The following is a 21698-nucleotide window of genomic DNA, read 5'->3' as shown; positions in this document are numbered from 1 at the left end:
TAAAAATATTTAAAAATATATTAATTATATGTTCATAATTGACAAAAATAATAAGCATGGACATAGTTTTCTCTTCATTATTCATTAATTTAGAATTAATTATTATTATTATTAATTATTTAAAAAAATATTATTATTAATAGTTAAAATATTAATGCTTTATATTAACATTATTATTAGAATTTTAATCTATTATATTTATTATTTATTAATAATATTTATTATTTCTAATTTTATTGATTACTATTTCCTGTTTATTATCATTTTATATTATATAGAAACTGAGTCTGATTGATTGTATATGTGTAACTAAAACATGTTATAAACTGACATTATGTTATTGTAAATATTTCGAAAATATATTAAAAATATGTTCAGAATTGATAAATATAATATCCATAGACTTTATTTTCTATTCATATTGTTTTAATTATTTCTTTAAAAAAATAATTTTAAAATATTTATATTATTAATAATTAAAATATTAATGCTTGTTATTATCATTTTATTACATATTTAATGTTATTATATTTATTAGTGATTAGCTTCAATGATTATTGCTAAAATTTGTTCATTACTATTTTCTTTTTATTTATTATTGTTCATAACTGACAAATATAATGAGCATAGACTTAATTTGCTCTTCATTATTCATTAATTTAGGGTTAATTATCATAGTTAACTATTTATTAAACTTAATTATTTTTAATATTTTATTATTGAAAATATTGATGTTTGATATTAGTATTATTATTACATATTTAATGTTATTATATTTATTAATTATTAAAGATGTTATTTTTTAAGAGTCTTTCAAAGAAATGCACCCATTTTAGTGCATAACAAGCTAACTGTAATCAATGCAATTACATTGAGCATCAATTAGTTCATTTCTTTTCAATTCTGTTGTCTTCATCTTTTTTCTGGTTTTTTCTTATTTCTTCTGCTTCTCAAACCAAACCTGAATTGAAATGCCACAATGAGTGCAGCAATAGTTGAGTAATGGCCTTTTTCCCTCTGATAAATGAAGGGGCACTAACACTTTCCCCACTTGGAGTGCAATATGAAAGATTTTTTACATACAAGACACTGAAGAAAATTTCTATAATTCAGCTAAGCCAGTTTTAATGGAAGTCTTCAGAGGATTCTGTACAGTTCAGTTCAATTTTTGTGGTCAGGGAAAATTCAGATAACCTCAAACATCACCCTTCTTGCTTAGGCTTCCTGCTCAATTCTGAATAGGGTCCACCCATAAGCTCCAAAATCTCCTCCCACAAACCTGAAGAAGAGGCTGGTGACTCACCAGTAATCAGATTTGCACTACAAGCTGCAACATACCAGTAGTCTGCTTCAATCTCCTCTCGTAGTTGATCAAGCTGCCAACCCGTATATCCAACAAAGAATCTGAAGTCTTCAGATTTTAGGACTCCCGTTTTCACCAAATTAGCTGCTTCAGTTAAACTGTTTCTGGCACCAAAGCTTAGTCCTGGGATAACCTGCTCAAAGGCTGGACTTTGGAGTGACTGCTCTCCTGTTTGTAGCAAGAACATGCTGGCATCAAGGGGGCCCCCGAAATGGAGAGAACAGTCAGAAAAAATGGTAGCAAGATGGGTATTTGAAGGCTTCATGTGTCTGATTTTCTTATGGAGTGGGCGATTTATGACAACTCCAAATGGGCCCTCTTTTGGGTCTTTGGTACCCGATCTAAGAAGAAGAACAACGGTTCTTTCAAAGGTGCGGACTCCATCAAGTTTCTCGGTGGCCACAAGAACGCATCCCATCTCTGGTACAGGAATTGGATGTGCCCATTTCAGTCCAAGTGGTTTAGATGGCTCGCTTGACACTGAATCATGAGTAGTATCACCAACATCCAACAGCTGCTCCTAGAAAGGGATTTCAACTTCATCTGTTACTTTCTGGTTTCACAGTTTTGAAAAACAAATACTTTAGAACTTCAAATCATACTTTTTAGCTTCCTATGGATATAATATAGTTTTTTTGTTTATTCTTTGTAATAAAGTCTTTAGAACTTCAAATCATACTTACAGCTTCCTATGTATATACCCAAAATTTCTGTTAATTCTTTGTAATACAGCCTTTCTTTTATGACGACAAAGTGCAGCAGATGAAAAAAATTTGGTACACACAAAGGTCAAAAATATTTGAAATGCCATTTTTGAAGTTAATCAGAGATGACTTCAAAGATATAAAAGAACATCGAGCATATTTTAAGTAAAATTTCTAGCTTACAGCATACATCTGGTTTATAATATATAAATATTTTACATTTTTTAAGGTAAATAAGTATTCATTTGACTAAATAAGCTATGTTTAGCAACCTATGCTTATTTCCCTCCCCCCCTCCGAAGAACTTTTCTAGCACTGCAACTGGAATAACAACCCCAGAAAAGAAGAAAAGAAAATATAAAAATGAACAGAACTTAACCAAAAAAGACAAGTAAATATTAAACCTAAAAAACTTGCAGTTTTTTAATTTACCTGCTCGTGAGCCACAAGATTTGCTCGAAAGGTTCGCCAGTCTGAGATAATATGATGGGGTTTAGGACTTATGAGATCCTCAGATCTGTTTCTGTCACTTTGGCTTCCTTCTAGTTCATCTCCCTCAGGATCTGGTCGATCATTTCTCCCTACAACAAAATCCATGCCAAACAATCAAATATGTTAATGTGCTTATATCGGTCATATGAGTCATTTCTGTGTTATTCCTGAAAAGTTAGTTTTTCTTTTGCATACTCATGTTCAAGCTCCTATTGATCTTTCACGTCGAAGCTCCATCAATTTTTTTTCCCTTGAAACAAAGATCAAAGAAAATGACAGCTCTAGCATGCATACAAGCAGATGCATAAGAGGAGAAGAAGGAATATCACAATGTGAAAGATGCTCATACTTTCAAAGTTTACAATAAATCCATCTTCAAATTAAGATATATCAACATCACAAGGAGTTTCAACATCAAATGGAAGCGATACACATGAAATTCTTTTAAGAGGTTTTTACTTAGTTGCTACTGGCATTCAACAGTTTTCAGAGCAAGCGCCTTGTTTTGTTGTAGTAGAGCAGTATAGTCTTAAACTAGTAGTATAAAAGTTTCTTCTTCTAAATATCACAAGCTGTAAACCTGGATCAACATGGATGATTTTACCAGGTTAAAGTGGAAAAGACATACTGGCGGTGCCTATATTGGTCTTAGCATTGCAAAATTGATCCAAGCTTATTGTGGTTTTTTTCTCACAATGATAACAATTAACGAAAAAAAGTTAACCACGGTAACCTTGTTCAATCCAGTTGAACTAGTTCACCTGGCTATGACATTAGGTCCTCACCCTTACCAACTATAGTTTTTGATTAATTTCAGAGAGCTGCCCTGTGAGAAAAGAACAATCACTGTCTTCATATTACTGCTCCAGTACTCAGTAACATTGACAAGCTGTTACACGGAGATGCTTCAAATAAATCATGGTTCTACAATTGCAGTTACAAGGTTAAAAGACAGCAATCTGTGCATAATGTAAAATAAAAAAAATATAGGTGCCTTTTTTTCATTCCCTTCCTGGTCAGGTTGATAACAGACAAGTAGTTGTTCTTTGGAAAAAGTGTCATACTATCTTAATCCTTTCAATGGTTGTTATCATGCAAGGCGACCTAAAGAATGTAAAATCAATGGGGCTCCGATGAAGGATTGTTCAAGGTGGTCAGATGGCATACTTGCAAATTGCTATTGAACATCTGTATCATGTACCTGGGTGTCAAAATCTCACTCAAAATGCTAGCTAGCTAGCTAATTGAGGCCCTACACATTTTGTTTCTTCTTCTTTTGATTTTTGGTGGACTTTTTATTTAATGTGTTTTCTCATTTTCCTCTCATTTGATTTTCCAGTCAATTTTTACTAAAAAATAATTGCAAGATAAATGAGTAGTAAGATCTTGAGTTTATAGTTGGAAATAGTTGGGAAAAAGGTTTCCTAACTTAGCTATTTTTGGGATGGGCATTGGGCCTAAATTTTAAACTGAACATTTAAAACACTATAGATCCTGAAGCTTTGAACATGATGTGTGGGAAACAAGCTACCATAAAGAACTGAATGATCAGATTTCAGAAAATGAAAAAACAATATCAAAATAGTGTTTTGATTTCACAAAAAAACAAAAAAAACTTAGCTTTTTCTGCACAATAAGTTTCAGATTAATGTTGCATGCTACTCAATTTTCTGTTTAAATCAAACAGATGTATATCTAGACAAAAGAATGAGAATCTCACAGGTGCCACAAGAATATTTTTAAGTGAGGGGTCATAGACTACAATCCATGTCTCAGACAAGTACCTGGACCCAAGAGTTGTCATTGTGAGGAACAGTCCCACATCTGATTGGACGTCAAAAATTGTGAGCTCATTAGTGGGGAAAAAGGCCCTCAACTTTAGCTAGTCAATTTGGGAAGAACTAAAAACTTCAAGATGGTAACACAGCAAAATGTCAAAGGACTCTTCGTAGTGAATTTTTTTGAGCATGTCCAAACGATACTGTATATTAAAAAGGAAAGAAAAAGTGGTAAACGGCTAAGATTGAAAATCAATTTACAGCCACAAATCGGGAGGAGAAGACCAGCATGATCACAGAAGCAGGCCCCCATTGGACATGCCGAAAAATCTCATCAATTCTCTCTGCAAGGGTTTGGGCATGCGCACAAGACAAATACAGCCAACAGTAATTAAACGATTTCGGGTTGATCAACAGAAGAAAGCAAAAGACCAAATCACCCGATTCTATCACGAGAAACAATAGAACCAACCGAAACCCGCCTGAAAGAAAAAAAAAATGACCAAATTTCTACATGCGGCAGTGGCACATCTATAATCACCTGAAGACGAGGAATTATCGTGATTCTTCTTCCCCATAGCATTTACCACCATGGATCTATACAAGAACCCCCTTGATCTCGACATCCGGGCTTCCAAAACCCATCCACCTTCCCCTCTGAGAACACCCCACTTGGAATAAGTCCCCAAAAAGGTTCTCTCAGACGACGCATGTCTGTGACGAAATGGGCCTATTTTCGCAGTGAAGAGCACTAGATTGGTGCCGTTGAGATTGAGAGAGCAGAGATCCATGGCTGTTCTGAAACGGGTGTGACAGCAATTTTCTCAATCCGAACACAGATTCTGACGAATTTAATCCAGAAGTTGTGGGTTTCGAATGTCAGGCAACAGGTGATTAAACCCAGAGAAAACAGAAAACAGAAGCTAAGGTACCCTTTATCGGATATAAATACGTACCAGCCACATTAATCGGGACCAGAGAGAAATCTGTCTGACTCGGACAGAAATTTCAATTTCTCCTCATGTTGACCAACGTAGTAAAAATAATGAAAAAAACAGATAAACTCATAAACGTCGAGTAAACGGAGGGCAGAGAGTGCACATGGGGGAAAACTGAACTGTTGGGACCGTCCTATCAGCAATTTAGACAGGCAAAATGGCGGGAAGGCATTGGTTAACGGCAGTTTCCTGTGACGTAACTAAGAGAGCTCCTCTGGGAAAAAAGAGACAGCATGGAGCTAACGACGGAGGCAAGGATTTCTCGCAGTATATTTACTGGAATATGCCAAAGGCCAAAACCATCGACATGGGGAGGATGACATATACAGGTGTAATGATAATGAAAATTTATAAATTTTATATTCAATAATATTAAATCTACAATTCATATATTAAAGATGTTATATATTCTTTAGAACACAAATGCCCCTATTTTTAGCTTATAACTATCTTATTATATGTAATTAGGGGATTTTCATCCCAAAGTTGAAAATATTTCAATTTTAAAAAAATATTTTTAGCATTGTTTTTTCCAATATTATTTTTTTATAAAAATATTTTATCTTATATAGCAAAAAAAAATCATCGACAAATGTTCTGATAGGAAAATCAAAAACTTTTTCGCAAAGGGGAGGAACAGGTGTTAGTGTTATGATATCCGTCTAGTTAATTTTTATGATAACAAACACTTTGGAACTCGCTCTAAAGTTTAAAAGAGCAATTTGAGCATAAAGGACTTGGAACAAACATTGGTAGCAGACTTGTAGGTCGACCATCCACCAATTACTCAACCAAAGGATAGGAGAGAGAAAAGGTCACAAATGTTGATTGGATAACCAAACATGCAAAGCATAGGAAGACATAAAGTTGAATGGCATGAAAGAAAAAAAAGCATTGTAACTGTCTGTTTGGCCGACTAATCTAAAGCATTCAAGAAATGAGGAAGAAGCAAGTTATAAAGATGGATCAATCGGACCTAGTCAATTGAACTGTTGGCTTAAAGATAAAGTGTATGACGTGCTTCTCATATTTGATTTGACCAACATAGGTTATCATAATTTGTAAGTGATATAATATTGTGCTTAATAGCTCAAGTTGCGAATTTATGTTATTTTATGTAAAGATTTTCAATTGCTTTGGCCAAATTTTGCAAAATGACACTATCATTACTTTGAATCGTTTATTTAATATTAAGTTGAATTGCTAATTGTTATAGTAGAATCATCTACGATTTCGTTGTATCTTTTTGTGCTTTGTTATTATAACATTTGCCTGATTGAAGAGTCTTAGAGCTTAACTTAAAAGCAAGTAAACGTTATTGTATTGTACTTGGATAAGTCGGTCGGTAGTTGTTGCTAAAAATCTCCAATTAGGTTTAGGTGTTGACTACAGGTCCCAACTGAAGGGTAGTTGTTGTAATTTAAACCCCTTAGGTCTACTGTTACATATGTCATTACATTTTGATTAGTGGATTCAACTCTAAGGTACAAATCCCTTCGGAGTAGATATAACAACTTAATTTTTGGTTCTTGACCACTATAAATCTCTTGTGTTTATTGTAATAATCAATCATTTGCACGATTTGTATTGTAAAGTAATCAAGACTTGGATAAGTCGGTCAGTAGTTGTTGCTAGAAATCTCCAATTAGGTTTACGTGTTTTGTACCTAGTTGTATTGACTACAGGTCCCAACTGAAGGGTAGTTGTTGTAATTAAAACCCCTGAGGTCTACTATTATAGATGTCATTACATTTTGATTAGTGGAATCAACTCTAAGGTAAAAATCCCTTCGGAGTAGATATAACAACTTAATTTTTGGTTCTTGACCACTATAAATCTCTTGTGTTTATTGTAATAATCAATCATTTGCACGATTTGTTTTGTAAAGTAATCAAGACTTGGATAAGTCGGTCAGTAGTTGTTGCTAGAAATCTCCAATTAGGTTTACGTGTTTTGTACCTAGTTGTATTGACTACAGGTCCCAACTGAAGGGTAGTTGTTGTAATTAAAACCCCTGAGGTCTACTATTATAGATGTCATTACATTTTGATTAGTGGAATCAACTCTAAGGTAAAAATCCCTTCGGAGTAGATATAACAACTTAATTTTTTGTTCTTGACCACTGTAAATCACTTGCTAGCTATTAAAATTTGATAATCCTATTTACCCTCCTTCCAATGTTTATCCTAGTAGAAACTAACAAAGGGAGGGGGCTAAGTGCTCAGGGAGGTTGGGCGAGGTGCGACAGGGAGGGAAGCAAGTGCTCAGGGTTTAGTGGGCTTTTTTTTCCAAATCTTATAATTATCTTATAGAGTTTTAAAAAAACAGGATTTGTTTAAATGGGATAGTATCCTGTTCATAGTGATCTATATATAGATTTCTATATATCTGCTATATAATCTTCTCGTTTTCAGTTATCGATTCAGAGTTTGTTATTATCACGGTGATAGAAACTCACCGGTCACAGAACGCGTCAGGATCGAAGACGAAGCCTCAGATTGCAGATACGCTCTTCTCTCTCCGATCAGGTAAAAAACTTTCGTTTCTTTTGCGTTTTTCTTTCTTCTGGAGAGAAAAAAAACTGTTGACGAAGAACGATTCGAAGAATTTAATTCCTTCTCATGATTCGACGCCATGCACTCTCTCACACGTAAAAAAAAAAGAGAGATTTTTCGAAGAATTTAATTTCTTCTCATGATTCGACGCCATGCACACTCTCTCTCGTAAAAAAAAAAAGAGATTTTTTTTTTGTCTTGATTCAACGCCATGGACTGATATAATAGATCTTTAGAATAAGAAGTCTATGGAAACAGTAAGAGCTCCTTATTTTTTCAAATTCGTCGCAATTAATTATTTGCTGTTTTCGGTTGCCGTGCTTGTTCTCTGCCTGTTTCCGCCATGGTAAACTTGAAGCAGATCACAAGAAGAACTCAGTGAAGGGAAGCAACAAGCAATTACGGAGATGACGACCATTGAGGTACAGAAAATTTATTTATTTTTTGTGGGAAAGGAGATAATTTTTTGTTTTTTTTAAATATTGGATCTTGTTTCTCAATCCTATTTATATGAGCAGAAGAAGCCTGATCAATGTTCAATGAGATGATCTGTGATTTTTTATTTCTAAAAATAAAAGGAATATCATGCATAAATTATCGACTTCATGTACACACCAGGAGGCTTTAGATCTCTGGTTATTTTAGGTACAACTTGAGATTATCTTTCATGTGAGATAGAAAAAAGAAAAAAGAAAAATAGCTTCCATTTGAGCAGATCGAAGCATCAGATTCAAATATTTTTTGAGTCTATTTCACGAAAATAGCTTCTCTTGGAGAAGCTTCTGTATTATATAAAGATTCAGTTGAAAACTGATAGCCTCGTCAATGAAAATTGCGGCAAATATTATTCTTAATTCCTAAATTCTATATCATTCATTCGGCTGATTATATTTTGGTTGTGGGAACAGGAAAAGGAAAAGAAAAATGCAGAAAGAAAAACTACAGAGAAAGATTTGGACAACTGGTTGCCGGTAACGGCATCGCGGAAGGCCAAATGGTGGTACTCCACATTCCACAATGTTACAGCAGTGGTTGGAGCAGGAGTCCTTGGCCTCCCATTTGCATTTTCTCAACTAGGATGGTGCTACTCTCATTTTCTTTCTTACTTCAAATTATTATGGATATGGATATATATATATATATATATATATATATATATATATATATATATATATATATTCACTGGCACTGCTTTATAATTACTCATTTAGGGCTGAATCGCCTAATTCTGCAATTTTGGTTCCAGGGCTGGAGGCATTACTGCACTCGCCATTTCATGGATTATCACACTCTACAGCTTCTGGCAACTTGTCGTGATGCATGAGATGGTTCCTGGCAGGCGTTTTGACCGCTACCACGAACTAGGGCAACATGTTTTTGGCGAAAAACTAGGGTTGTGGATTGTAGTGCCGCAGCAGGTTGGTGTCCAAATGGCTACCAACATAGTTTACATGGTCACTGGTGGGAAGTCACTGAAGAAGTTCTTTGACATTGTTGCTCCGACCTTCGGTGCTATAAGGAAGACCTACTTCATCATGATCTTTGCAGCAATACACCTTGTGATCTCTCAGTGTCCAAATTTCAATTCCATTAGATCGATTTCTCTCGTTGCTGCTTCCATGTCAGTCTGGTAAGATACTGCTTCTCTTGTTGAATCACCCACTACTTCAGCTGCTGCACTAGTATTCGTTTGATCAAAGGGAGAAGTCTTAATTATTTGGTTGGTCTTGCTCAGCTATTCTGCAGTAGCTTTTATTGCCTCTCTGATGAAGGGCCAGCATCCTGGCATTAGCCACGGTGTCCGGTCATCCACTCCGGCTGGCATCACCTTTGATGTCCTCAATGCAATAGGAACAGTAGGTTTCGCCTATGCAGGCCACAGTGTGGCCTTAGAGATTCAAGCCACCATACCTTCCACTGAGGAGAAAAGTTCCAAGAAACCAATGTGGCGTGGCGTCATGGTTGCATATGTTGTCGTAGCCCTCTGCTACTTCGGCGTCTCAATTGCCGGATTTTGGGCTTTTGGCGACATTGTTCAAGACGACATTCTTGTTTCACTAGAAAGACCTCCATGGCTCATTGCAATAGGCAACTTGATGGTCTTTATTCATGTCATTGGAAGCTATCAGGTATGAAAAAAACTTGGCAAGCTTACTTGAAACCTAACCCATTGTTATACTTACTTTTCTTAAAAAAACAAAAATTCCAGGTTTTTGCCATGCCCATTTTCGATATGATCGAGTATTTTCTCGTTAAGAAGCTAAAATTCTCGCCAGGCCACCCCCTTCGCCTTTCTGCTCGCTCATCTTATGTTTGTAAGACACTAGAACCTCTATATCAGTTAATATCTTTCTTGGTTCAGAGCATAACAGTTTTTGAAACATTACTGTGACAGTATTGACAGCTTTAATTGCAATCTGCATCCCTTTCTTCGGGGGACTACTAGGGTTTTTCGGTGGATTAGTGTTTGCACCTACTTCATATTTTGTAAGTTCTCACCAGTTCAACACTGTTTGATTTGGATTTTTTTTTTTTAAAAATTTTCTTTGGCTTCTTCCTTTACCACTAAATACCTTGTTTGTGTAGATTCCTTGTGTTATGTGGCTCATTGCCTACAAACCAAAAGTATTGAGTTTCCACTGGACCATGAGCTGGGTATGTCTGAAAAATCTCTAAGCTTTTCCTAAAAGTAATTCAGAGCTCCTTTCAGAATCCTCTTAACTATATCTGTCTTCTTTGATTTCAGCTTTCAATCATCATCGGTTCTTTGCTGATGATTCTCTCACCCATTGGAGGATTGAGGCAGATTATACTGGATGCAAAAACTTACAAGTTTTTCTCTTAGGCTCTCCACTGCTTGTTCTATGTTAGAGCAAGTTTTTTATTTTATTTTTTTGGCAGAAAAATTTTCTGTTCCTTGTTGACAGTTTTGAATTAACTAGCTTTAAGATTTTCTTGTTTTGATCCATCCGAAATCGGCAATTTGGTGCCTCTGTAAGGCTTCCAATGATTTCTGATGAATCAAAACCAAGATTCAAATTTTTTTATTGAGCACTTAGACTTAAAAACTTAAATGTAGAGATGCAATTTTTCAGATATTTCAATTCTATGTTGAACAAATCTGATTTCCCAAATCTTATATGGCAATTCAATGTTGATTTTATGTTCGTTAGATCTCCAGATTATTTCCATCAAATCCTACAAATAGGGCACTATGTCCCTTTTTTTTTTTTTTTTTCATGAACATGGCTTGAGAAGGGGACGAAGGGCCTCCTGCTGTTTCTATACCTCTCCCCATTTATGGAAAGAAGGGGGAAGAGGGGCCATGCCCTTTTCTGCAGCAACAAGGGAGTCAGTTTGTCGAAGAGGCCTAGATAAACAAGCTGAGATGTAGAGGGAAGATGGTGCACTTCAAGAGCTTTAGCCACAACTTTTTCCCTAACAAAGTGTTGGTCCATTTCAATATGTTTATTTTGAGATTAAGGAAGACTAGATTAACAACAAGATATGTAACACTAAGATTATCACAAAATAGCAATGGAGGAGGAGAAGAATAAACATTTAAAATATTGAGTAAGGATTGGGAGAAATAAGTTCATCATATATAGTTGGCCCGGTATTTAGCTTTTGTAGTTAAACAAGGGAGTGTTGGCTGTTTTTAAGCATACCATGAGTACCTTTTAATATTCGCATTTGATCAATGAATAAGGAACTCATTTGGGTTTTGCATAAACTGAGCAACAAGGTTAATCACACAAGAGATATCAGGTCAAGTTGAAGAAAGGTATTCAAGTTTGCCTATGAGACTTCTATAAAGAGTGATATTTGACAAAAGGTGGACTACATTGACTTGTTGTTGTTGGCATGAGCTATATTTTGAGAAATCAGAGGAAATCCTCTGATTTATCCTTCAAGAGATTATAGGACGAAATCTTGTAATCAATGTAATCGACTTTGTGTAAAGATAAGAATTTGTAAAATGAAAGGGTATTCAATATAGGGAAAAAAAGTTTTTTACAGTGAAATATATTTCTCTGAAATATATTTTTTTGAAGCCCTGGATCTTATTGAACATCTGCGGGCAATGGGAGAGACCAATGCACTCATACAAAGGAATAATGTGAGTGTTTGCTAAAACTCAAGAAAATTTTTGTTGATTGTTATTCTTTACTTCTTTTCTTGATTTTGATATTAATTATAAACTCAATTAGTAGGAGAATTTACTTTGAACTACACCTGTTAATGTCCTAATATACAGATTTTAAAGAAAGAAACAGCTTTGGCCACTGCTGCGATTTATCAGTCCATGTTTGCAGCAGAAGATGGAACTGTCCCTGCGACTTTTCAGGTGAAAGTTACCAAGTAGACTAAAATCTTTATATGTAGTCTGTCACCTCTTTGGTCTTTCGGTACTGAGCAATAATTACGTACAGTATTTTGAACTTCCGATAACAGGTAGTATTGCCTCTCCATTGTAGAATGAATTTATATTTTGAGAAACATCTTTCCTTTGCATCATCCATTACCAACGGATATCTATGATCATCGTAACTCAGATGCATGTCCATCAAATAATGTGCAACACGAAGCTGAAGTGGCCGTAATTAACATTTTTAGTCCATATTTTCTTGTGATTTTTCACTGTTGCCTTATAATATTTATTTTTGCTGGTTCGTTATAGTTATTATTGAGTTGTTTACCATTTGACAAAAAAAACGTCGTAGTTGGTTTAGTTTTTTGTGAGACAGGCGACTACTGGGGTTTCAGGACCATCTTTTTGTAATGAAAATAATCAGTGTGCAATGTCAGTGTTCCTTCTATTTTGATATTTAGGTGTTTTGCCTTTTGTAGGTTATTTACATGACAGGGTGGAGAGAACACCCATCTCAACAGAAGGCCCAAAGGAGAGGATCTGCAACCATATCATTCGAGGACATCCAGAAACAGTTTGACAACAAGTAATTGGCTAAGGAACTAGGTTGTCTCATTGGCTAAATGCCCCATCTACATTAATTTACTCTCACTTTCTTCTATGGTTCTATTGATGGTTCAACATCTTTCTTTTTGTGAACTGTATGAAGTACTCCTGTTTTATTATGCAGAACCACTGTATAAGATTGCAGGATATGATGCATCTGCAGCCTCCAAAGCGAAGCTGGTTGAATTTTCCAATTGGGTCTGACTTGCACCACCGTATCAAGCGTCAAAAGATTGGGTTGAAAAGCTGGTTTTATTATTATAGTTATTAATTGTTCGTTTTAAACTATTCAGAACCTAGTTAGGGGTTTACTTGAACTGCTTCTACTAGCTGGTATGGTTCTCAAGTCTAATTATATTGTTCAAAACATTTGAAAAATATGGGATAAACAGTTATATAATGTTTTTGTGTTCAAACTGACAAGAATGTTTATTGTGAACGAACTAATCATTATTCCGATAGATGTTGGATCAGGTCTTTTGGGAAGTTTTCATGGGCAAACTCTTCTACACATGAAGGGTCTGAAACTACACCTGTCCCTATTAGTACCTTTCCTAGAAATGGAGAAATCTATCATCACCTTATAAGGGTATTACTATCCTTTTAATATTGTGGTTAGATTTAATTAAACAAAATTTAATGATAAGAGGTATAGTTTGAAAGACTTGAAAGTATTTAGATTGCAGTATATAGGTAGATAATTCAAGCAGAGGACGAGGTTTACTTCTAAATCATTAGCACTTGAAGTACATCCCTCTTCCTTATTTGGACGATGAGACAGATTATTTGCAGTGAATAGTAACTAATACAAAAGCATATATGTTTATATGAATACATATAATGAAATTCTCAAGTGTCACTGATCATCCAGTGCTGCTTCGTTTCAAATAACCAAAATCAATCCATATAACACAAAACAGGTTTCGTAAAACGATTTTGGCTTCTCGTTCACCTGTTGAGTTGTGGAGCTTAATCAATATTTTACGTTGAGTTGGTACATGGATCGACTCTTGTGATAAGGTTGTCGTAGGGTTGGAAGGGGGTGGGGAGCTCCCCTCTCAGGGGTTCAAGGGGTCTACGATATATTGATTGTTGTTTCATTAAGGGTAGTTTGGGGATTTCACACTTGTAATTCGGTTGCCCTAATTTTTTCTTTTTCTTTGGGGGGGCGCCGTTGTTAGGGTTATATCACCTGGAGTTCCACGATCAGAGAAGGATCTTGAGTTGTAACCCAAGAGAAGTGTTATGGACTCTATAGCATCTAAAGTAGCTGGTAGATGTAGAGGGTAACTTATGTAATTTTCAGAATTCTCAAGTAAGTGGCATTGATGTAATTCATTTCAAACCCAAACCTTGTTGTTGGCTTTTGTAATGGCTTTAGTAACTGTCGTTCCTAATCTTTATAGGGACGTAGTTGAATGAAGAAGACAAGCATTGTTCAATAGGTAAATGAGATCGGGTTCTCTCTCTCACGAGGCCTAAGGGTGGAGCTCCTTTTAAAGCTCAAATTTCACAACGATCCCTCACCTTCTTCATTCCTGAGTTCGTCATCCACCATTGGGCGTTCTAAGCACCCAAAATCACTCCATTTGTCGTCATTCAACCTGGCAGCTAGAGGAGATCGTCGGGTGATTCGATCCATGGCTAGGGAACCCAACATCATAGTATCGGACAGGACCACCTTGGACGATTCCTCCTCTCCGACGGATTTATGCACCTCCGTTGACGAGATTCAGACTGACCACGCTACTATGCGCACAAAGATGCATGAAATTAGGGAGACTTTGCTCCAACTTCTCCAACTCCATGGGCCCTGAGAGGCTCCCCTTCTGGGCAGTTCCACACGCCTTGCAAAGCACCCCGATATGCCCCCCCCCCCCCCCCCCCCCCCCCACATCAGTGCCTCCTCTATGTCTGGCTCATCCCACTCCAGGGGGCTCTCACGACACCAGCCCTTCCAACGTGCCCAGGTACACCAAATTAAATTTTCCAACCTATGATGGGTCTACTGACCCGTTAATCTGGTTGCACCAGTGTGACCATTTTTTTTTTGCACTAAAGAACCCAACCCAAGGAGCTGGTCTCTTTAGCTGCCTTCCACCTGCTCGACGAAGTGCAGTTGTGGTATACCCAATTTGACTCGGAGCATCACGTGCATGATTGGGACATATTTAAATACTACTGTATGTTGAGGTTTGGGTCACCCGCACGTAGCAATCCTCTTGGGGATTTAGTTAATCTCAAACAAACCGGGTCAATCGAGACGTATTAGAAACAGTTTCAGGAACGCCTTGCACGCTCCAGTCCATTTGTGCATCTGAGCCAATATGTTCATTTGTTTACTGTTGGTCTGGTGGAGCTTCTATGCCTCGAAGTGGAATTTCATAGCCCCCCATCCTTAGCCCATGCTATGAATTTGGCAAGGACACTGGATGCTAAACACCGAATTTTCAGAGATTCCTTGGTGCGTCGACCACCATGGCAGAGTCGAGTGACATCTGGTGCCACCTCAAATCACAGCTCCCCTCTGCGCCAAGGGCCACCCACCTCCCATTCATCCGAGACTACCAGGTCCCCCCCCCCCCCCCCTCTTAGTATATTAAACATCTTTCTAAATCAAAAAATGGATCAGGGAAAGGCATAGGGTCTCTGTTGTAATTGCGATGAAAAGTACTTCCAAGGCCACTTATGCAAAAGGTTGTTTTAGTTAGAGGTAGAGGACCCCGAAGACAGCACTCGAGTTCAGCTCGGTTTCGGCTCGGTTCAATTCGTTATCAATTGAGCCCGAGCCGAGCTCAAGCTCTGAAATCGGCTCGTTTACCTTAACGAGCCAAGCTCAACCGAAGCCAGGTTTGGTTCGTCGGTTTGCGAGCCGGCTCGAAGTGAGTCGGGATCAGTATCGGGTCGGGAGCGGTGGAGCGGGAGCGTGAGCGAGAGTGAGGGGGGAAAATTTGTTCCTCCACACGTCAACGTTGAGCCATCCCGTCGGTTGTTGCCGCCGCCTCTTCCGCCGTCGACAACTGCTCGTCGGCCGCCTCTGTGGCCGTCCGTTCGATTTCTTCCTCTCCTTGCTGTCGCCTCTGTTTCCGTCGTCACCGTCACAGCCGTCATCCCCGGTGTCATAACCCCCTTCCCTTCGCGTCGTCTCGGCTCTCAGCGGAAAACCTGAACCAGTAAGTTCAGGGGAGAAATAATCTCCCCCCTCCCCCACGCGAAGATGATCTCACACGTGCTATTTCGCACGTGCGAGATCGAAAAGTAAAAAAAAAAAAAACTTTTTCCTTACACTCACATTCCTCATAGCTCTTGAAAAAAATTAAAAATTCATTTTATAGAAATAAGTTTCTATGAACTATTAGTGTGTCATGTTTTCTTTAAAACATTTTTCTAATTAATAAAATCTTATTAAAAATCATATAATTTTCTAAGTAAGATTTTCCTACAAAGATGGAGTAGAAAACTGTATAGAAAATTTCTGAATAAGTATTTAACAGTTGATGCTGTAATATTTTTAGTATGAAGCAATTTTCATTGAAATTTTTTTTTTTATATTTTATTTGATTAAAAATTTATCGATAAGTATAATAATATATTAGATTGATTATTAATTTTTATTTATTTCCCTAGAAGAGGCAATAAAAGGTCCATTTAATTTTCTTAAGAAAAAATTAAAATATTTCTTGTAATTTTCTAATAAGTCACTAATAATAATAGGATTTTATTTAAAGGTTTTTTTGGGAATATGTATCATAGGAAAAATATTTCTAGTTTTTCCTAGAATATAAATTTTCATCTAGGGGCACTAAGGAGGTCATAGTAAAGTTATGGCCAGATTACAAACTAGACAACAATTGGAGTAAAAAAGATTAATATTGGTGTATTTTAATCCATTATTGAAATTCAATCCTGAACCTCCCCTATCTTTTTTTTTTTAAAATATATACATAATTTTATATATAATTTATTCGAAGCCACCCCTACGTGTGAGATCATAAACAAGGAAAAAAAAACTCGTTGTCCCTTCCTCATGGCTCTTGAAGAAATTGAAAAGATATTTTAGTAGAAATACGTTCTAGAGACTATTAGTGGTTTTTTTCAATAAATATTGACAAGACATTTTTAGTAGAAATATAGGGACAATTAGTGCCTCATGTTTTTTGAAAATATTTGTCTAATTATAAATTCTTGTTAAAAAATCATATAATTTTCTAAATAAGATTTTCTTGCCAAGATGGGCTAGAAAACCGCATAGAAAAATTTTGAATAAGTATTTGACAGTTGATGATATAATCCTTTTAGCATGAGGCAATTTTCATACCAATTTTTTATTTGACATTTTATTTGATTAAAAATTTATCGATAAATATAATAATATATTAGATTAATTATTAATTTTTATTTATTTCCTTAGAAAAGGTAATAAGAGGTCCATTTAACTTTCCTAAGAAAAATTTAAAATATTTCTTTTAATTTTCTAGTAAGTCTCTAATAGTAATAGGATTTTATTTAAAGGATTTATAGTTTTTATTTGGGTGATTGTAAATTGATAGTGATATTTCATTTAATTTTGTTGTGTTTGATTATTGTATGGAGTTTATTCATAATGTTATGTAGTGTATGGAGTGTTTAAACTATTTTATGGAGTGTATGGAGTGTTTATGGAATGTATAGACAATTTTATGGAGTGTTTATGCAAGTATTATGTATATAGATTATGCCCAATTTTAAGTAGAGGTCATGCCGAATTTTAAATAAGTATTATATACCTAGATTATGCTTAATTTTAAGTAGAGGTCATGCCCAATCTTATACATGTATTATATATATATATATATAGGTTATGCCCAATTTTATGTAAAATATATGCATAATTTTATATATATTTTTTGAAAAGTTTTAAATATATGTAGAAGCTCGAGCTTGGCTCGAAGCTCGGCTCGAATTCGGTTAAAATTTTTCGGCTCAAACTCGATAACAATTTTAGGCTCGAGACGAGGTTCGGTTCGAAGCTTGGCTCGAACATCGGCAGGTTCGGGTTCGGCTCGGCTAAATGCCACCCCTAGGCACGGAAGAGGAAGAACCAGTCATTTTCCTCCACGCCATGACAGGGTTATACAACATCAATACAATGCAGGTCCACGCTGGCATTTAGAATCTTATGTTACTAGCACTGGTCGACTCGGGTAGCACCCACAATTTCCTTAGCCAACCATCAACACACTGGTTGGGCTTGCCACTTTAGCACAATTCGGGTATCTCTGTCTCTGTAGCTAATGGGGAAAAACTTACCAGTGTGGGGTTATGTTCAACAGTCACATTTTTTATTGAAGGCTACACCTTCCAGGAATTTTTTTTGGTCATTCCGCTTGCGGGGTTTGATTTGGTACTCGACATTAAATGGCTGCAGCACTTGGGTCCGATTTTGTGGGACTTCAAATCCCTTACTATGAGTTTCATACAAGGTCAACAACAACTCACAGTACATGGTACTCATGCCCCATCACCGTGTACTCTCCAAATTTTAGATTCTGAAGGCAGACAGCTCACCAAGCTCATGGATGAATTCACTGACTTATTTCAGCAACCTTCTACCCTTCCTCCGATACGGGCTTGTGATCATCGTATTCAGTTAAAGTTGGGCACTGAGCCAATAGTTGTGCGCCCATACAGATACCCACATTTGCAGAAAGACGAGATAGAACGCCAGTGTCAGCTCATGTTAACTCAAGGCACTATTCGGCCCGGTCATTCTCCCTTCTCTTCGCTAGTGCTGTTGGTCAGAAAACATGACAATTCTTGGAGATTCTGTGTGGACTACAGGGAGCTCAATGCTCATACGGTAAAGGATAAATTTCCCATACTGGTGGTAGAAGAACTGTTGGACGAACTACATGGGGCAGCAATATTTACAATGCTGGACTAGAAATCAGGCTATCATCAAATTCGGGTCCACCCTAACGATGTCTAGAAAACGGCATTCCGTACACACCACAGTCACTTTGAATTCTTGGTGATGCCCTTTGGTCTTTCCAACGCCTCGTCCACCTTCCAAGCAATCATGAACGAGGTATTTTCGTCCCTTCTTACGCAAATATGTTCTTGTTTTTTTTTTTATGATATCTTAATCTATAGCCAAACTTGGGACAACCACATCCAACAATTGCGTCAGGTTTTCCACATGCTGCTCTCCCATCATTTATTCCTCAATAAATCCAAATGTCAGATGGGTACCTCAAAGGTCGCTTACTTGGGTTATGTCATCTCCGCCTCCAGGGTTAAAGTGGATATGAACAAAATCAAGACAGTTTCTGATTGGCCTACTCCTCAGTCGATCGCGTCCCTTTGAGGATTTCTAGGTTTGGCCGGCTATTACAGAAAGTTTATTCGTGACTATGGCCAGATAGCAACGCCGCTTAACAACTTACTCAAGTGGAATGCCTTCACATGGACGAAGGTAGCAGATTCATCCTTTCAATAGCTGAAACAGTCTTTAGCTTCTGCATCAGTTCTCCAACTCCCAAATTTTGAAGACCCGTTCATTATTGAATGTGATGCATCTGGTGGGGGCATTGGCACCATATTACAGCAGCACGACCACCCCATAGCATACTTCAGCCGCCACATGGCCCCACACCTCCACAAATTAGCTGCATATGAAAAGGAACTCATTGGCTTAGCCAAAGCCATTTAGCATTGGTGACCCTATCTTTGGGGTAGACACTTTGTGATCCGGACAGACCATTGCAGTTTGAAATACTTGCTGAAGCAACGTATCACTACTTCCCCCCAACAACATTGGTTGAGTAAACTGATGGGCTTTGATTTCAAGGTGGAGTACCAACCCGGGCACCTTAACAAGGGCGCAGATGCCCTCTCACACAAATATTTGTTGGAACCTCACCTATAAGCCATCAGCCAACCACGGGTACTTCTAATCGACTTTGTCAGAATTGAAATTCAGAATCATCCTGAGCTCACGGAATTGTACCAAAAAATTCAGCAAGTGTTATGGTCCTTGGTGGTTAAGTACCTATGTCTTCCGCTCCTAACAGGTCGGTCTTTTGGGTAGTATTGGCTAGGTGCTTAACATTTGGTATCAGAGTAGGCGCTACGTCCTGACTTCGAATCCCCGCGATTACACGACGCATGTGGACCGCACGCCCCTGGCGTGATGCCAGCAAGGATTATGGGATCCCTCCACCGGCGAACGTTGTTGTGTTATTGTTGTCGTGGTCATCGGCTCGGGAGGGCGGGGTGTACTGTTATGGTCCTTGGTGGTTAAGTACATGTGCCTTTTACTCCTAATAGGCCGGTCTTTTGGGTAGTATTGGCTAGGTGCTTAACAGCAAGGATATATGGACAACAATTGGGCGACTCATTGCCGCCTCATCCTGTATAAACAACGCATTTTTCTCCATCACACGTCCCCTCTACTCAGCAGCATTGTCTCTTCCTTGCATGACAGTACTCATGAGGGCCAACAGAAAACTTATTTTCATCTTAGCAGGGACTTCTATTGGAGGGGCATGAAGCGCATGATCGTTGACTATGTATCAGCGTGCCAAGTTTGCCAACGTAGAATCCCTCCACCCAACTGGCCTGTTGTAGTCTCTTCACCTACCATCCCACGCATGGGCCAATATCTCCATGGATTTTATAGAGGGCCTTCCCAATTTTTCGGGCAAATCTATTATTCTAGTAGTGGTCGATCGGTTCTCCAAATACAACCACTTCCTTCCCTTGGCGCATCCGTATACAGCCACACATGTAGCTCAACTTTTTATGGATCAAATTGTACGCCTACATGGCTTACCCGAGTCCATCACAAGTAGCAGAGATGAGGTATTCACAAGTACCATATGGAAAGAACTCTTCAAATTACATGGTACCAAATTGGCCTTCTCCTCAGCCTACCACCCTCAATCCAATGGCCAAACCAAAGTAATGAACCACACTCTTGAGATCTATTTGAGGTGTTTTGTAGGGGATACACCCAAGCGTTGGGTATGCTGGCTAGCATGGGTAGAGTACTGCTATAACACCTCTTACCATACAACACTGGTCACCACACCATTCAGAGTGGTCTATGGGCGTGAACCTCCTCGTATCCTCTCTTATGAACCTGGTTTGTCTCAAGTACCGATGATCAACCAGGCTTTGGCCGACCGGGATACTATGCTGACACAGGTCAAGGCTAACTTGCAGAAAGCTCAAGCCACTATGAAGCATTACTATGACAAGTGTCACCGAGACCTTTCTTTTGCTCCGAGCGATTATGTTTGGCTGAGACTTCAGCCTTACCGTCAGCGTTCACTTTCAGCAGCAAGAAGGCACAAACTTTCGCCCCGATATTATGGCCCTTTCTAGGTATTGGCTCGCATTGGCAGTGTTACCTATCGTCTGCGACTCCCACCAGACGCCAGTCTTCACGACGTCTTCCATGTCTCTCTCTTGAAGCCATTTCGAGGTGACTCACCAAGCTGCCCACGCCCTTGCCTCCAGTCCATGAGGGTCGTGCTCTGCCTTCCCTAGCACTGATCTTGCAGGCTCACCGCGTTCAGGAGTCATGGGAGCTTTTAGTCCAGTGGGCTGACGAGGATATGCTTGAAGCTTCTTGGGAACCTCTCGAGGAGTTCTAAGCCCTTTACCCCACATTCGAGCTTGAGGAAAAGTTCTTTCTTCAAGAGGGGGGTGATGTTATGGATTTCATAGCATCTAGAGTTGCTGGTAGACGTAGAGGGTAACTTATGTAATTTTCAGAATTCTCAAGTGGCATTGATATAATTCATTTCAAACCCAGGCCTTGCCGTTCGCTTTGTAATGGCTTTTG

At 37.9% G+C, this 21698-nt stretch overlaps 2 protein-coding genes across 3 annotated transcripts; one reads left to right on the top strand and one right to left on the bottom strand.

The window, feature by feature from the left end:
* Positions 1–995: 995 nt before the first annotated feature.
* Positions 996–5306, bottom strand: LOC137945974 (uncharacterized). 2 transcript variants are annotated; one of them, XM_068792098.1, is made up of 3 exons: positions 4879–5306; positions 2500–2648; positions 996–1883 (listed from the first exon to the last, which is right to left on the bottom strand). In XM_068792098.1, exons 1-3 carry the CDS (start codon positions 5126–5128, stop codon positions 1203–1205), a joined length of 1080 nt encoding a protein of 359 aa, XP_068648199.1. In that variant the 5' UTR covers positions 5129–5306; the 3' UTR covers positions 996–1202. The 2 variants fall into 2 exon arrangements, with proteins under 2 accessions (XP_068648199.1, XP_068648200.1); XM_068792099.1 differs by having other exon boundaries at positions 996–1877.
* A 2991-nt stretch (positions 5307–8297) lies between these two features.
* Positions 8298–10735, top strand: LOC137945564 (lysine histidine transporter 2-like). The gene is made up of 8 exons (XM_068791500.1): positions 8298–8312; positions 8799–8971; positions 9137–9520; positions 9626–10019; positions 10100–10205; positions 10286–10377; positions 10477–10545; positions 10637–10735. Exons 1-8 carry the CDS (start codon positions 8298–8300, stop codon positions 10733–10735), a joined length of 1332 nt encoding a protein of 443 aa, XP_068647601.1.
* Positions 10736–21698: the final 10963 nt, after the last annotated feature.

The sequence above is a fragment of the Aristolochia californica genome, unplaced genomic scaffold, assembly GCF_029961685.1.
Source record: "Aristolochia californica isolate CCGP_79_NKW_82.1479 unplaced genomic scaffold, dmAriCali1.0.hap1 SCAF_12, whole genome shotgun sequence".
Classification (NCBI taxonomy): Eukaryota; Viridiplantae; Streptophyta; class Magnoliopsida; order Piperales; family Aristolochiaceae; genus Aristolochia; species Aristolochia californica.
The sequence above is the reverse complement of the archived record's forward strand: the minus strand, read 5'-3'. Positions and strand labels throughout refer to the sequence as shown.

Coding starts and splice junctions, on each gene's coding strand:
- LOC137945974 (XM_068792098.1), bottom strand. CDS start 5,128: ATGGATCTCTGCTCTCTCAATCTCAACGGCACCAATCTAGTGCTCTTC. Junction 2,649..4,878: donor CGATAATTCCTCGTCTTCAG/GTGATTATAGAT, acceptor ATTTTGTTGTAG/GGAGAAATGATCGACCAGAT. Junction 1,884..2,499: donor ATCTTGTGGCTCACGAGCAG/GTAAATTAAAAA, acceptor ATCCCTTTCTAG/GAGCAGCTGTTGGATGTTGG.
- LOC137945564 (XM_068791500.1), top strand. Junction 8,972..9,136: donor GCATTTTCTCAACTAGGATG/GTGCTACTCTCA, acceptor TTTTGGTTCCAG/GGCTGGAGGCATTACTGCAC. Junction 10,546..10,636: donor TCCACTGGACCATGAGCTGG/GTATGTCTGAAA, acceptor CTTTGATTTCAG/CTTTCAATCATCATCGGTTC.